This window comes from Ctenocephalides felis, unplaced genomic scaffold, assembly GCF_003426905.1.
Source record: "Ctenocephalides felis isolate EL2017-DRISC unplaced genomic scaffold, ASM342690v1 CF-g0.4_SCAFFOLD_03571, whole genome shotgun sequence".
NCBI lineage: Eukaryota > Metazoa > Arthropoda > Insecta > Siphonaptera > Pulicidae > Ctenocephalides > Ctenocephalides felis.
In genome coordinates this window covers 9,062,748-9,079,037 of record NW_020539725.1, presented here as the reverse complement: position 1 = coordinate 9,079,037, position 16,290 = coordinate 9,062,748, and the positions used below count along the sequence as shown (strand labels likewise).

The window sequence follows — 16,290 nt, the reverse complement described above, 5'->3', positions numbered from 1 at the left end:
TCACACATAAATAAATATAATGTAGTCAAATTATTTCTATGGTAAGATAAAAAAACTGCTTCAATTATTAGTAATATAAGACAAATATTTTAGTTACAAGAATTGTTCAAACATAATACTCACCTTTTTGTTTGAATTTTCAGTTGCCATCACAATTATCATCAGAAGCAAAGATTTAATTCAAAAGTTATTGAAAAAAAAAATCCTGTGAATAGGATAACCCTACCTGAGATTATGGTCCATCCTTTTATGACAAAGTCTGTTTCTGCACACAAAGTATTTTCCAAACCATTGACAAAAGATCAGCGTAAGATTTTGCAACAACATCAAAATACTAATTCTTCTTCAAGTCAGGATAGTGGAATGCATACAATGAGCAGCAGTGATGGTACTCCACAAACAGATATGGGGATTCAACTAAATTTGGAAGTTGTCGGTAAGGACAATAGCACTTGCAGCTTTATTCAATAGTGAATACATTTATTAAATGGTTCTATTTTTTATGAATACATTTCAACATTTAAAGTTGAACAGAAATCTATACCAACAATAAAATTACCTCTATTTTAATGATGATTTCTTGATTTTTTAGTTAAAAGTTTATTGGGTTTTCAAGGCTTATATAATATTTATCAAATCAAGAACTATATTCAAAATAAAATTTCAAAAGAATATATAATATATAATCTTTATTTGATTTTTAGGTCTCAATCAGAAGAATGTTTAACAATGTCTGAAGCAAAATCAAATATGCTATATCAATCTAATTGCAAGAATGATATTCTGTAGGTTCTTGTTATGGATCATTAAACAATAATTTTTCATTAAATCGACAAAGCAATTCCTTACACCGAGAATTCATGAAAAATAGCCAACAATCAAATAATAATATGGGATTAGATAGATATGGTTTGGATGCACCAAAACAAACATCTGTACCAGGAAACAAAGTTAAAACGACTCACTCAATTCATCAGAGATATTGCGATTGTGATGACCCAATTTGCAAAACCAGAAGACAAATTTACAATAAACCAGATACAAATGAAGCCAGAGAAGTATTTACTAGACAAAATCCTAGTACTGGTATGAATAAATATGACTTTTGCACTAATAAAAAACAAATTGATCCTGGTGGAATTGCGGCTCTTGGAAAGAAGTATACTCAAAATGCTATTGTTAGTGAAAGAAAGATAAATATTGGGAATGAAGTAAATTACTTTGGAGAGAACATAAATATTGACAGTTGTATGCAAGGTAATTATTATTTGACAAAATCTACTTATTATTGAATTAATATCATCATATATGTTTTCAATAACTAACAGTTCACAAAATGATTATGGAACTCTGTAGAATTATTTTGATTTTCATCTACAGTACTTCCTGACATTATTAATGTTTATTATCTGTTCATAATAAACTATTAAATTCTCTATACTTATTAGCTTAATGTTATGAGTCTCTAGGATCATAATAAATTACAGTGAAAAATCATTTAACTACCATTTCTAAATGGTAAATTTCTAAAAATAAATAAATAACAATAAAATTGTAAAACCAAAGTTCCAATGCACAGAACTTTTTTTTTTATTTGATTTAATTAATTTGTTTTATCATAATCTAAGGTTTTTTTTAATTATTTTAATTTAGTGAAGATATAAAAGTAATTTTAAATTTTTTTCAAATTTTATGTAAAATTTTGCATTCGTCAGTATTATTTCATTTGTTTGATTACTTCACAAAAAACATCTAAAAATTTGTTGTCAAAAATTACTTTGGTAAAATTTTTAGTTATAATACAAATTTTTATTATTCAGAGACGCCAAGAATTCCTCAAAACAGATTTCGAGCTAAGGATGCTAAACCGAATTGTTTAGAAGGCAAAATGCAGCATTATAAGCAACATAAACACTCTAGTGAGCAAGCAATTGCTTATAATAATGCACAGCCTGTTCGTGGTGAGTGTAAAATATATTTGAAACTAGTTGTAAGTAGCATTTTGCTATTAAGAGAAGTTGCATGAACCTTTCAATATGCTTAATAAAATTTGATTAATTTGGAGATCAATGATGGGAGAAACTATTGCGGATTATTCAATTTTGAACCATTTTTTCTTATTAAAAATTATTGAAAAATTAACACATATCTTATTCATGGAGTTTTTTTCTAAAATACCAGGGTCGGTTAATCCAAATTTTAATCAATTTTTATAATTAATTCCCTTTTTTCTATAGGGTCAGTATAATATTTTAGTATGTTCATTAAAGTCAGTCTATCGTTTCATTAAATTCGCCGAAAAAAAAATTTAAAATCAATTACAAGGAAGCGACTTTAACGATTTTTTTCAAAAACTAATCAGCACGATCTAAAAATGATATCTTTCAAATAATTTTTGATATTTCAAAATCGGTTCAGAATTTTTGGCTAAAACGTGGACGATATAATTTGCTATTAAAAAACGGCAAGGCCGATCGTCGCGGAAATATAACCAACGTGTGTCCATACTGCGTTTTATCGAATTTATTGGCTTATAAATTTTGTGTAGTCGGTAAAGCTGTTTTTGAGAAAACGTCGATGAAAGTTTTAGTTTTGGATTACATACTCAGGCACAAATACTTTGCCTCATTTTGGTTTCAAACTTTTCAGAATGACTTGAAATGTCGAAAAAAAAACTTAGCAAATCGGATTTTCTTGCGAAAACAAACTTCTACTTCGGGAAGTTAATTATTATGAGTTATTGCAATTTGTAAACATTTTTGGTATTTGTAAATATTATAAAAATGCATATTTAAGGATTAATAATTAAAATTTATATCTTTTGTAATTTATGTTAATGAATCCTTCAAATTTTATTTAGAATTATTATTTTATTACAGGTTACGAATCTGAACAACATATGTTAAATGTTGACTGTAACAGTATCGGTACTGTTCCATCAAGCACCACCCAAGGCTATGAATCTCAACAAGACCAACACAACTTCAATAGAGATTGTGGTATGACTCCTGGTGCTACAAGTTCCAATGAAAATTTTTCTGAAGGTAAATTATATTATTATATTACTTATTTTTTCGTATAATGTATGTTGTGCCTGAAAGAATTATTTCTATAGATTTATGTACTTGCTTCTGTAAAAATTAATATGTGAGGTTGATTCTTATTGATACTCGATACAACAGATTGACTTATTATATTTAACAATTACTTTGACCCTATTGTAAATGTTTCTACACTTTATTTTAAGTATTTAAGGGTGCTCTTCACTTGCGGACATCAAATGATATTTAAATATCTCGAATATATTAACATGTTAGTCACCTTTTTTTCATATGATCTATTTCTAAATGAACTGATAAACAGCATAACATATAGTGAATAGGCATCTAATTAATTAATAGCACCAATATCATTTACAAATACATTATAATGGCAATATATGTATGTACTTGATAAATTTGTTTGTTTGTTATTTATCGATTAGTTTTCTACAAATTTGATTTTTTTTACAGACGATTATCCATTTAATGAAAGAATTGGTGTGCCACCTCTAAATACAATACGATTGCAGGCGACAAGGCATAGAACAAAAAATGCCATACTTAGTATTACAACTACAGGTATCCTATTCTATAATTTTATTCATTATTATAATACCAAAATTATACATGTCTACAATCCGTGTTTTAGGAGAAGTTGTAATTGAATTCATTAAAAAAAGAGGTCGCGCTAAAGAGGAAAAAGTGACTGATGTTTGTAGGATTTCTGATGATGGGCTTCGAGTGGTTTTGTATCAACCTGATGAAGGAAGGTACGTTAAATATGAGTTTGATATTAATTTGGATGAAAAATAATTAAGATTGGCATTTGTTATTTGAATAAGTTAAAATTACTTTATAAAAACTTATTGCATATGATTTAATCAATATTTTTTAGAAGATTTTCAGTTGCTTAAGTAGGTGCTTTTATTGCTATAGAATAGAATCTATTTAAGTTGAGTCATAATACAAATTAAAACATTATTTATCTTAATATTTTTTTATTGTCAGTATAAATGTATTGAGATATTCACTTAAAACGGGTTATTCTTTAAAAAAGAGGGTTTAGTTACACTTTCTATTTCTCTGTTTAGTTGAGGTTTGTACTTATACTATTATGTTGGAATTTATAATGATTATTGTTATTATGTAGTTGTGGAAATTAAATTTCAAATTACTATTACTCAGTTGATCACCATCTCAAAGATAGTTTAAATGACTTTCTTTCAATTCAATGACTTATATTTGATTTCCATTCGATGAACTTGATAAACACCCACATTAGTTAGTTTTTTTGTAAGAATTATTGCCATAAACTTTTAGAAAACTAATGTTATTTTTGTAGCCATAATTCATTTCAAAATAAAACTTGAAATCCAGAATAATTGAGCTTAAAAACTGATTTTGCAAAATATATGTAGGAGACTTTGCAAAATGTGAAAGAATTAGCATTTACAATATTTTAATATTTTTCAATATAATTAAGTTGAAATATTTTAGAGGTGTACGTGTTTCTTCTGAGCCGCCGCCTTTGCCTTCTTCTGGTACTGATTCTTTGTTTGGTTATGAAACTCTACCTGATCAGCATTGTCGTAAATATCTTTATGCAGTTCGATTTATCAATCTTGTTAAGGCCAAAACACCAAAAGTCACATTTTATAGCAGATTGACCAAATTCCAATTAATGGAAACTGGAGCTGATTTTGAGGCATGCTTCTATGATGGTAAGAATTTATAGGCTGATTTTTTAAATTATTTAAATCTGAAATTATCATAATGTTTATTTTCTCTAATATTCTTATCATTTATAGGTAGTAAAATATCTAAAAATGCTGTAGAGGGTATCAAAATTACCATACCGGATCAATGCCCATATTTATGTCCTTATGACCAGATACCAAACTTATCTAATCCTGATATGAGAAACATGTGGGAACACTTTCTTGAAGTAAATAAATTTATGTTAATTTTCAATTTTTGCATATTTGTGTTAGTTGAATTTTTGAATATCTTGGCCATGAACCTAATTATTGTATAATCAATGGTTTCTTTTAATGGTGTAGATCATTTGGCTAATAATATTTATAAACAAAACTATAAAACAAATTGTGCTTTCTGATTATTATTCCTGGTTGTTCTAATTCAAAACAATGATATTTTATTCTTTCAATGTTTTTAGTGTATGACACAGTGTCAGCGTTTGGATTCTCTCTTATCATGGAATAATCCTTGTGGTCAAAATTTTCCAATAGTGGTAGGTAAACGACCACCAGCCAGTACTGATAAATTGGATGCAAATAAAGAAAATTTTCCACATTTGGAGCATAAGGATTTAACTGAATTTGTAAGTATGATTTATTAGTAAGATTATTATTATATCACTTCTTGTAGATTTTTACTTTAATATTCAGCAATATAAAAAAATAATGTTATATATAAATAAATATTCATTTTTTAAAATAAACTATTCCATAACTATTAATAAACAATAAACTATTAATAAACATACATACAATCAGCTTTTGGATGAGTATTTGTAAATGGAATGAGACTGATAAAATATTTTTCATGCGTTTGTGAACCGATTTTTCACCATTTTGTCAACGTTTTCTCAAAATCGGCTGAACGGATTTAAAAATTTGAACTCCATTCGATGTAACTCGATAAGGATTAGCTTTTTTATCAGTTTTGCGTGACGGTCGGTCATGCCGTTTCTTTAAAATCAGCTGAAAAGTGAAAAATTTATCGTCCGTTTTTATCACGCAATTATGAATTGATTTTAAAAATTGTTTGAAAATAGTGGTTAGGAATCATGCTGATTAGTTTTTGGTAAAGATCGGCCGGGCCGATTCCTTGTAATTAAATTTTTTGTCGATTTTTATGAAACATTTTTTGGCGATATAGAACATACTAAAATATTACTATTTCTCTAGAATTAGCAGAAAGGTGGGAAATATTTGGCCATGTTTTAGCCAAATTATGAACCGATTTTGGAAATATAAAATTGTGCTGATTAGTTTTCGATAAATATCGGTTAAAAAATTCGAAAATATTACAGTCCTATCAAAAATGGTTTAATTATAAAATTAATTAAAGGTTGGATTAAGAGGCCACGCTTTAGAAAATACTCTCTGTATGTATTAGGTATGTTCTATTTAGGTGTTAGGAGTTCGTTTTTCAATAATGTGTAATAAATAAAATTGATCTATATTGAATAATCTGCAATAGTTTCTTACATTATAATGCTTCACAGTAACTAGGTATACTTATAAATCACTCATATATTTATGTATTGATTTCTTATTAAGTTTATTATTTATTCATGTGGGAAATTTTATGCAACTTGCCTTGAGGCAAAATGCCACAAGTAGTTTGAATAAAATTTAATTTTTGCGTAATTTAATTAATTGGTGATGCAATTAATTATTGAATCTTTTAAATATATATATATATATATATATATATATATATATATCATTGTACATATTTTATATCTAATCCGTTATGTAGGAGTACATTCACTGTGTATTGTAGCAAATGAGAAAAACTAAATTATTACAGACAACGCCTCAGTTTGGTACGACATCATCCACAGTGAGTGCAACCCGTTCTGAGCCTCCAAGTAACTTTGCAATAACTGCCGGTATGTCCAATGTTCGCAATCAAGCTGCAAGAAGAGTACAACCAACTCACACATCTTCTCCTAGAAGCGTACAAGTACCTGGCATAGGCGTAGCAACACAAGTAAGGAATTTTTATATAATTAAATCAGTTAATTCATAATCTATTACCTTTTTCTTAGACTAAGTGAGTAGTAAACTGTTCTTACAATTGTTACTAATTTATTATACAATAAGTTTATGATAACACTTCTGAAAACAGAACTTTCTGTGGAAGTATTTTGATTAAGAATATTTTGTGGTTTTGAAATATTTAGTCATATGATACACAAAGAATTATTTAGGAACACAACAAAACATAAAATTTACAATGTTTTTAATCAATTCAGAGCATATAAATTTCTCTTGAATATTAGTTCATTATATGATCTTTCTTTATAAATATAAATGGCTAAGCACAAACAACTCTGACTCAATAAAAGACAATTATTTGTTTATAAAGAAACATGTTAAAATAATAATAATTCAGGATAAAAAAATAATATGTTATAAAAATTAGTTTATTATAACCAAATTTTTAATACTCAATTATCTGATTCTTATTTTAAACAGCTGCTTTCTGGCGAAGTTCAAGTTCAATACAATGATGGTGCTGTTTTAACAGTACCTCCAATATCTCCTGGTGCTGGTATTCATTATGCTGTTGGTGGGTATGCGGCACATTTTAGGCCAGAAGATGATCTACCACCTAAGTTGAGAGAAAGATTAGAAAAAATATCAACTGTTATTGAACATTTGAAAATGGCTCAACCTGCACAGCCGACACAAGCAACTAAACGAAGACCAGGCTTAAGAAATTGATTGCAATACTAATATATAGCTAATATAATTGGGGAGCTTATACTAAATGGTTTGATCTCGTACTATGTTACAAATTTGTTCAGGTTTGGATGCTTATGTATTATCAAATTTTATATTTTTTTTATCTCTGAACTGTTTTATTGAACAATTTTTAACTTGAGCATTTTGATGAATTTTATATATGGAAACATATGCAACAATTATATTATAAGTTTATGTAGAAAAATATACATTGAAAAGAAAATAAAATGTAATGAAGAAATATAATGAAAAGAGAATTTAATTTAGAAATATTAGATTTTGATTTGGAATGTATTTCATATGTTACTAAGTATTAATAATTAAACTTGTTGTTAAGTATATTGAACAATTATACATTGGCATGTTTTTAAAAGCACAAAATCAATTAACCTGTACTGCTCGCAATAATTCTGAAATCATAATAACGTATTATATATTCTAGTATTTGCAAGAAGAATAATTTCATGTTCGGACACAAGTGGATCTATAAAGCCGGCCCTCAAATTGCTTTTAGCATTTCTATATTTTGAAATAATAAATTACAAATGAATCTTGCATAGTGACACAAACTTGTGTTGATTCCTGCAGTTATTACAAAAATTATGCTCTACTTTTTTTAGCATATTGAGATGAAAATATAATTTTCAAATGGTTTCAATTTCAAATAAATATATTTTTTAATACTTAGTGCACAGTATTATACACACAAAAAATTATCTATAACAAAAACTCACTTAAAAATAAATATTTATTTCACATTATCTAATCTTTTACATTTTAATCGTCATCTTCATCAGGTAGTTGTGGATACATAATTGATTTCTTTCCACTATCTTCAGCAGGAGGTTTATTTTTATTATTTGCGGAAAGGATAGCTCCAGGACTAGGATATGGCCTCATTTGATATAGTGAACCGCTGGCAGTTGTGTCAACACCAGTTTTTGCTTCTGTCTGATTCTGAAGTCCCGATGCCCAGTTGCCCCTAGGCACATCAGAATAGGAAGAGGGATCCATAGGATCTAAGGGCGTACTTTTTACTCTTTCTTGTTGTCGGGCGCGTTTTGAAGACTTTGACTCTTGCTGCGGGGGATGCGGCCTCTTGAATTCTCGACCAGACTGTTGGTAATGAGGTAATTTTCATTATTTTTACTTCAAAATTTATTAAAATAAGCAAAAAGTATTAAATATTTATTGTAATAACAAACAGTTTGATATTGTTTTTAAATTTCCAAGCATGAAGGCAATTTCATTAGCATTGAATATTTTGCATTTTTACGTATACCTGGCATATTATCAGTAGTATATCAATAGTATAGTACAATTGTTATTCTGTATTTAAGGATAACTTACCTTTTCTTCACGTTTAGAATCATATTTAGAAACAGTAGATTCCTCCTCACTACTGCCTGCACCGCTGTCGTCACTTTCATCACCTTCTTTCATCAACCTCTCCTCTCTTAAAGCTGATGCACTTTCTGTAATTATTGCTTTTGGATGTGCTGGTGGCAACCAGGACACCAAGTCATTTGATGTGTCCCAATAATAGTGTCTCCCACTGAGAAAATAAAAAAATATGTTGATAAGTACAATACAATTTTATTGATCATATATTGTACTTACACTCCTTTGTCATAAACTTCTTTCCAATTATCTGGCAATGGATACTTCATAAGCATCCTCATTTTCTTTTCCAAATGTTTTACATCAGGTTCTGTATGACCGTTTTTCCACTTTTTTACACAATAATGTGAACAATCGTGGTAAATGTTGTATTTATTAGGACAATTTTCATATCCTTTTATTTTGAAATTAATATCTAAATCAAATTCATAATCTTTTTCTGCTGGAATGTATGACTTCACTGGAATTTCTTTTTGTGGATTTGTGGGTGCAGTTTCATCATAATCCTCGGCAATAATTTCTTCAGTTGGTTCAACTGGATAGAAATTAATAAATTTTTGAGTTAAAAATGTGAAATAATTAATTATCATTCTCTACATAACAATCACAATTATTTGTACATTTTAGAATAAGTTTGCTTTTTATATTGCAAACTGCAAAATAATGAAAGAAAAATATATATACATGTTAGGGTGGTTATTAACACACTATAGGCGGGCCCCGTAAAATTACTCATCGGACCAAACTGATATGTGTAGCGGGCAAATCGCGAGTAACACGAGTGCTCTTTCCGTCGCCTCGCATGAACACAACTGGCTGTCACATTAAACACACTTTTTTTATAACTCTTTTTCTGTTTTTTAAAAAAAACCGTCTGGTTGTTTTGAACTATAAAAAATGTATTTAATTAATGCATAATTGAACATAAAACTAACAAAATCTAGTGGCGTATGGCATCGTACCTTAAGGCAAATTGCTGAAACTTCCTGTATCGTAACGAAATGTTCGAGGAATATTGAGTATTGAATGAAATATTTTTTTCCTAAAGCAATTGTTTCGTCAACATAATCAGAGTGTTTTTTGAATCATTCAATTCGGATGCTTATTTCTCTCAAAAACTGACATTTTGTCTACATTTAGCTTCATATCTTTGAAATGGCTGAACCTGCCTTTGCCAAAAACTGATCACGACTTCTCCCAATCATTACTAATTGAATGTTTTTAGATCATTCAAATCCGATGCTCTGTTCTCTCAAAAACTCGATTTCTATTTTCTGCACTCTTTGCTCTTTATCTCTGTAACTGCTGGACCTGCTTTTGCCAAAACTAATCAGCACATCTTCATAGCAATAGAATCGAATGTTTTTTGAACCATTCAAATCGGTTGATCCGTGCGCCCGAAAACGTGAACGAAAAAATGCGGCCACCAAAAACACACACGCACACACATAGACACATCAATTTTTTCTGAGGTATGCCAAAATGTTCAGAAACCTCCAAACTCCAAACCGTGGAAAAATGCAAAAAAAGTTATTCTTGATTTTCCGCTCATTACTATATATAGGTTAGTTATAACTAATCTATGGCAAGTTAAAAATTTAACGTACAGTAGATATATAAACTACTATTTACATGGGTGAAATTTATGGAAAAAATCACCCTTATAAAAAGGTGCTGGGACTCGAATAGCAAAAATAGCTGAACCACTTCAATTACACTATTTGGTTCCAAAACAGCTTTGACCTAAAAATGATTCAATAATTGGAGAATTGTCAAATTTTGGCCACTCCACTTCTTCATTGTCACTGTCACTATTTTCAGAATCTCTGAAAATAATCGTTAACTCTACGTGTTCTAGGATGAAAAAAATCTTCATCACTCTGACATACACTACCAAAATCAGTGATATCAAAATCACTTCGAATTTGTGATAAATTATCGGCGCAAACTTTACTATCGCTGTCCGATGTCATTATTTTATTACTGCAAATAACAATGTAAAAAAAGTTGAACTATACAAATCTGACTAATAACTGAAATATTTGATAAAATATATATTGAACACCCTTTTATTGTTGTAAATTCTGCATATTTATCTACAAAACAAATTGCGAGTAGCTTGCATGAAAAGAAACTTGAAGATAAAACATATTGTTTCTTATCCTTATTCTTATTCCATAAGTCTTTCAATACGTAAATCTAGAAATCTAATTAAATCTAGAAAAAAGTACCAAATGTCATATGCAAACCGATCAAATAAATGTATTTTGACCCGCTTTTAAAGTTAGTCTATTCAAAGCGTAATAATACCTTGCCCGCCGATAAGCAACAGTCCTCGCAGAACGTAATTTTACGCTGCCCGCCTATAGTGTGTTAATAAGGATATTTTGGATTTTTTTGCTCCCAAGGGCTCATTTAAAATGATACAAAAAACTCTCTGAAAGTTTTAACTTAAGATAGTCTGCACTCCAACCAAAGTTTCTTATGGAAATTACATGGGTAAAATTCCAACTTCTTTTTAGAAATCTATAACTTAACGACAAATATAAAAAATTTTGAAAACAGCATTGTATTTGTTCATTTTGATCATAAATAAAAAATTTATAACAAAGTTCAGAGCTAAAACTTTCAAAGAATTTTTTGTTATCAATTGGGAAGTATTTGAGCCTCTGGTAGCAAAGAAATTCGAAAATATCCATATTAAGGACCAGACATTAAGGTGGTAAATACATTTATATATTTACTGTTATAAATAACTTTGAGATTTTAATTACTTAAAATGAGATAATAAAGTTAAGAGATTTTAGTACGTACATGTATTACTTCTAAAAAGTGTGATCAAATTCAAATTCTTTAATTTTTTTTCTACTTCACCTTGTTCACAATAACCGTGATTACATGATTTTCTTGCGTTAATACATGACAAATATTTTTTTTTTTATTCAGAGTTCAAACATACCGGGTTGTTCATTTTGTGGTACAGCTATACCCCGTTTGGCTAATCTTGCGGCTAAGGCTGGAGGCAATGGCATATTGAGAATAATTGAATCTACAATTTAATATTCACCAACTCTAAATAACAAAAGATCAAAGTTTAATTGAAAAATATGTAAAAGTTCATGAAATAATGTGTTTACTAGGGGTGTTTACTTTTGGCTACCATCGTAACATACGTCTGTCAAAATGCAGTGCTACCATAAATATAATAATTTTTTTTTTTTTATTCTTTAAAAATTGAGTTACCCGATTGCATGCAAAATAGGGAACGGGCAAGCTCATAAAAATGTCAGTGAAAACGCCATGACTTCTCGGGGTGGCGAAAAAGTGCAAACAAGGATTCCAAACAAGATGGCGTTTGACAGGTTTTATTTCGTATTTTGACAGGTTTTATTCAAACTTATGTGCTTGTTAAAGATGGTTATTGCTTCTTATAATCGCAATTTTTATTTATTTCTAATAATAATGCGGCATATCTGAGTCACCAATCATGTGCGTATATAAGTGAAGAAAGCGCATGAATAAGAAAGTGAATTTTGTTATAATTAACGTTAGAAGAAATAAATTGCTTCGTTGGATAGATTCATTGAGGTATGTACTCATAATTAAAATGTATTTGCTATTGACCACCATATTAAAACAAACATGTGTTGCTTAAAGGTATGATAAATTTTCAGACAAGGCCATAAGATATTTTATGATTTGCATGTTGGTTATCAGCTGAACAAAGTTTAGATCTTTCTATTAGTACTTTGTTGCAGAATGAATCTCATATTGATAGATGTCAGGACTTACAGGATTTCTACACTGCAATTTGATTTGATTTAATTGTTTTGTATTATTGCATTACTGCAGGTATGTTTTGTTTTATTGCATAAAAAGATATTACTTTTAAAAGTTTTAGGAAGCTATTGTATCAGTATATGCACGGTTGAAGAATTTCTCCAAAATTTTATACCGATGAGCAGTATTTGCTAATATTGATAGAAGAGGGTCTCCTCCATAGATTGGTAATTATTTGTGTGAATGTAATATTACATACCGTTAAATTTTATACTTTAAATTATATGCTCTCAATGTTTTTTCTTTCAGATTAATTTAGGTACATATAAGAAGTATTCATCTTTGATTTCCAAAAGCTTTCAATTTATGTATTACATATAACATTTATGTACAGTTAATATTATTATACAAGCTAACAGTCATGATACATATATATTTAATCTAATATAAATTAACATTTCTTTCATTTACCATCCCCATCTTATCCAATAATGAAAGTTTGAAGATTCACCAAAATAGGACATAAAAAAACAATATTTTCACCAGAAATTGATAGTCCTTTGGTATATTACATAGAAGTTTTAAAATTTTCATTCTGTGTATGACTCATTCTACATGTATACGCACACTAGCTTCAAAGTGAGTTTAATTAATATCTCCTGGTGAAAGTAATCCGTTTTAAATTTAATTTTAAACAAATAGCATATGCACAAGTACTGCTATATTTATTAATTTGTCTAACTCAGTCCATATTGATGAAAATCCTGACTATAAAGTACAATTAAAAACTTTGTCTTTTTTACTCATGAATTTACCTTTGTCAGTTAATACAGCACATCAGATTTAGATTTTACTTTTTTTTATTACGCCCGAGAGTACATTAATTGGGTTGGAGTGATTCTGCCTAATGAAATAAAGCCATCTGGAGTGCAAATAAATAAGAACCTACTTTCAAATACCCTGGAAACTACCAACGAATGAATCTGAAAAGTAAAACCTAAAGCAATATAACTAATTTCTAACTTTCATAATTAGTGTTTTCTAAGAATCAAACTCACAAATGGATTTTTAATAATGTTTTTATGCATGTAAATATGATCATTTAAGCAAATATTGATTTAATTTACTAAAGCCTCTTCAAACTTTGAACTTTCAATATTTTCTGATTGAATATCCTTCCTGAATGTAAATAGTATGCATATTGGTAGTAGCAAACAAAATTTATATTTTGAATTTCATTATTCTTACCTCTGTTATTGTAAAATCATAAAAAATAAATGATGAAAATATGTAAGAAATATGAATTATTAAATGTTTAACCTAAAAATGCACGTTTTACGTCAAAACAAATATTAGTTGACAGCAAAGTCAACTCATAAATGTGTCATCCGCCATATTTGTTGGAATCCAAGTTGCACTTAAAATCCGCTAGAGGAGAGCTTGCCCGTTCCCTATATCATGTCCATGTGTTACTTATCCATATGTTTACATATCTATGATCATGGTGGTACATTAATAAATCATTCAGCGTGCTTGCATATCCGTTTCATGTCAGTCACCGTCACCGTTCAGCCATCAATTTTTAAATGATCAATTATTTCATTATAAAGGATTTATTAAAATATAACACTTGATAATTTTATGTTCTCATGGCGTTTCAAGTAATTCTGAAACTTTTGAGAGCTAAATTGAAAAAGTATGTGTTTGTACATATACTTTATGAGCTACAATTTTACCATTTGTGGACGTTTTCTCAAAAACAGGACGCTCGTTGATTAGTTTCTCGACGATACAATTAGCAGGTAAGTGGCAAAACTTTTGTTCATATTTTTGCAAAAAATTCTTAACCGATTATCAACATTCAGAAACCATTTGAAGACATCATTTGGAAATAGTTCTGATTAGTTTTCCGTAGTATTATGGTGTGGAATAATAGACAGCAACAAAATTTCCAAATTATATCGTCATTTCAATTGAAAAGTTTCTAAATCTCAATTCTTATTGTGTTTGTCACTTACCCACAGGGTAGAGCGGGGCATAAAGGTCCAGTTTGACTTTAAGCAATTTTATTGTGAAAACCAAACCAACTATATCACAATAAATAACTATGTGACTATAATCAGTAAAACTCCCAACAATAATTCATCATTGTAGAAATATGTTAATCCTGGTGTTTTTCAAAAATTTGTAACCTATTCTTTTTACCCCATAGTTGGCGTATTGAGACGGCCAACAGGTGCACTGTGTCTTATTTTATTTCAAAGGGATTTTTACAAAATAATAGCTGCATTATTCAATCAATGTAAATTTTTTAACATTGCAAATCATCTTGATATCGATCTGGTATTTCGTCAGAAGTATATGTACCCAGTAAACAAAATTACATCTAAACAATATGGATACAACATCGCGCCCGCGATGTGAGATATCGCTGCGCCGCATTCGTTTTTGTCGCATAGAACGTTAAACGAGCGCAAAGTGATGTTACATTTGCGATTTTTGTCGCGACTTTTTTAACACGTTTAATCGCATGTTGAACTGATGTTGACAAAACATGAAAACAACGTAATTGTGTACATTAATCCAATATTCTTTTCTGTACACACACATGCATGAATTTTTATTTTTAATTTATTAATAATAGACTATTTATTCAAGAATCATTTATTTATTCATAGATAATCACATATAAAAAAATGTTACAAATTAGCATCAATATTTGCGATTAAAGTTAAACTTATAAATGTTATAAATAGAAACTTATATATATATATATATATATATATATATATATATATATGTGTGCGTGTGTATTTTAATCAATCCTAATGTAAAGGCAACACATTTATTTAAGAAATTATTTATACATGAAAAATATTTAATTTTTTGACTTTACATTAAAATTGATTAATTTCTTCGTAGCATTTGGTTAAATATAGTGAATGTCATGTCTCAACCATCATTTTCTCGTGTCTTCATTATACACAAAACACTTGCAAACATTGAGGGTATTATCGTCTTTATTCTGAAGAGTTTCTAAAACAGTTTATATACAGAAGTCAAGTCATAATCCTTTGTCATTTTTCCACTGACTGTAATTCATCGATCGATTTGAAAAATTGTCAAGTACATTATTTTTAATCCTAGCTAACCGATCTGAAACATCATCCTGCATCTGATCTTCTGAAATTCACTAGATTTCTGCTTTCAGCATAATATTCGATTGACAATACAGCGGCAATGTTTTTTTTAACCTCTTCATTGAGAATTCCATTCATGTCATTCATAATGCTATAGAAATATAAAATCCAGTAAACATTAAATAATTAAATATTAATATAAATAACTATATGATGTACTTACGAGTTCATTTTTTTTTAACTGTTAATGGTTTCAAACTACAAACTTATTAAACAACTTTATGTAAAACGCTTTGATGTTTCTTTAATGTGAGCATGAGGCACCATCTTGAATTTTATTGTTAGAAAGTCCTACCTATAGATGTCCTAGTCATCCTATTAGTGTTGACACTCACTAGGCAGCAAAATTCATTAACTCACAGCATTTAC

At 28.9% G+C, this 16,290-nt stretch overlaps 2 protein-coding genes across 3 annotated transcripts; one reads left to right on the top strand and one right to left on the bottom strand.

Moving 5' to 3' along the window:
- Positions 1 to 786: 786 nt before the first annotated feature.
- On the top strand, positions 787 to 7,550 carry LOC113385360 (serine/threonine-protein kinase PLK4-like). Its single transcript, XM_026623207.1, has 10 exons — positions 787 to 1,257; positions 1,821 to 1,961; positions 2,880 to 3,044; positions 3,513 to 3,620; positions 3,691 to 3,811; positions 4,539 to 4,762; positions 4,850 to 4,986; positions 5,218 to 5,382; positions 6,600 to 6,782; positions 7,271 to 7,550. The coding sequence occupies exons 1-10, from the start codon at positions 861 to 863 to the stop codon at positions 7,517 to 7,519; spliced, it is 1,890 nt and encodes a 629-aa protein (XP_026478992.1). The 5' UTR covers positions 787 to 860; the 3' UTR covers positions 7,520 to 7,550.
- Positions 7,551 to 8,312: 762 nt separating this feature from the next.
- LOC113385260 (polyglutamine-binding protein 1-like) lies at positions 8,313 to 12,157 on the bottom strand. Of its 2 annotated transcripts, XM_026623099.1 has the most exons (5): positions 12,092 to 12,157; positions 11,901 to 12,013; positions 9,161 to 9,476; positions 8,891 to 9,095; positions 8,313 to 8,656 (listed from the first exon to the last, which is right to left on the bottom strand). In XM_026623099.1, exons 2-5 carry the CDS (start codon positions 11,971 to 11,973, stop codon positions 8,318 to 8,320), a joined length of 933 nt encoding a protein of 310 aa, XP_026478884.1. In that variant the 5' UTR covers positions 11,974 to 12,013; positions 12,092 to 12,157; the 3' UTR covers positions 8,313 to 8,317. The 2 variants fall into 2 exon arrangements, with proteins under 2 accessions (XP_026478884.1, XP_026478883.1); XM_026623098.1 differs by having other exon boundaries at positions 11,901 to 12,145.
- Positions 12,158 to 16,290: the final 4,133 nt, after the last annotated feature.

What these genes read in the sequence shown, in the direction of transcription:
- LOC113385260 (XM_026623099.1), bottom strand. Translation starts at nt 11,973, where the DNA reads ATGCCATTGCCTCCAGCCTTAGCCGCAAGATTAGCCAAACGGGGTATA. An exon ending in GAAGTTTATGACAAAGGAGT is followed by an intron (nt 9,096 to 9,160) that starts GTAAGTACAATA and finishes TTATTTTCTCAG; the next exon opens with TGGGAGACACTATTATTGGG. An exon ending in ATTCTAAACGTGAAGAAAAG is followed by an intron (nt 8,657 to 8,890) that starts GTAAGTTATCCT and finishes CATTACCAACAG; the next exon opens with TCTGGTCGAGAATTCAAGAG.
- LOC113385360 (XM_026623207.1), top strand. Translation starts at nt 861, where the DNA reads ATGAAAAATAGCCAACAATCAAATAATAATATGGGATTAGATAGATAT. An exon ending in TGAGGCATGCTTCTATGATG is followed by an intron (nt 4,763 to 4,849) that starts GTAAGAATTTAT and finishes TATCATTTATAG; the next exon opens with GTAGTAAAATATCTAAAAAT. An exon ending in TGTGGGAACACTTTCTTGAA is followed by an intron (nt 4,987 to 5,217) that starts GTAAATAAATTT and finishes CAATGTTTTTAG; the next exon opens with TGTATGACACAGTGTCAGCG.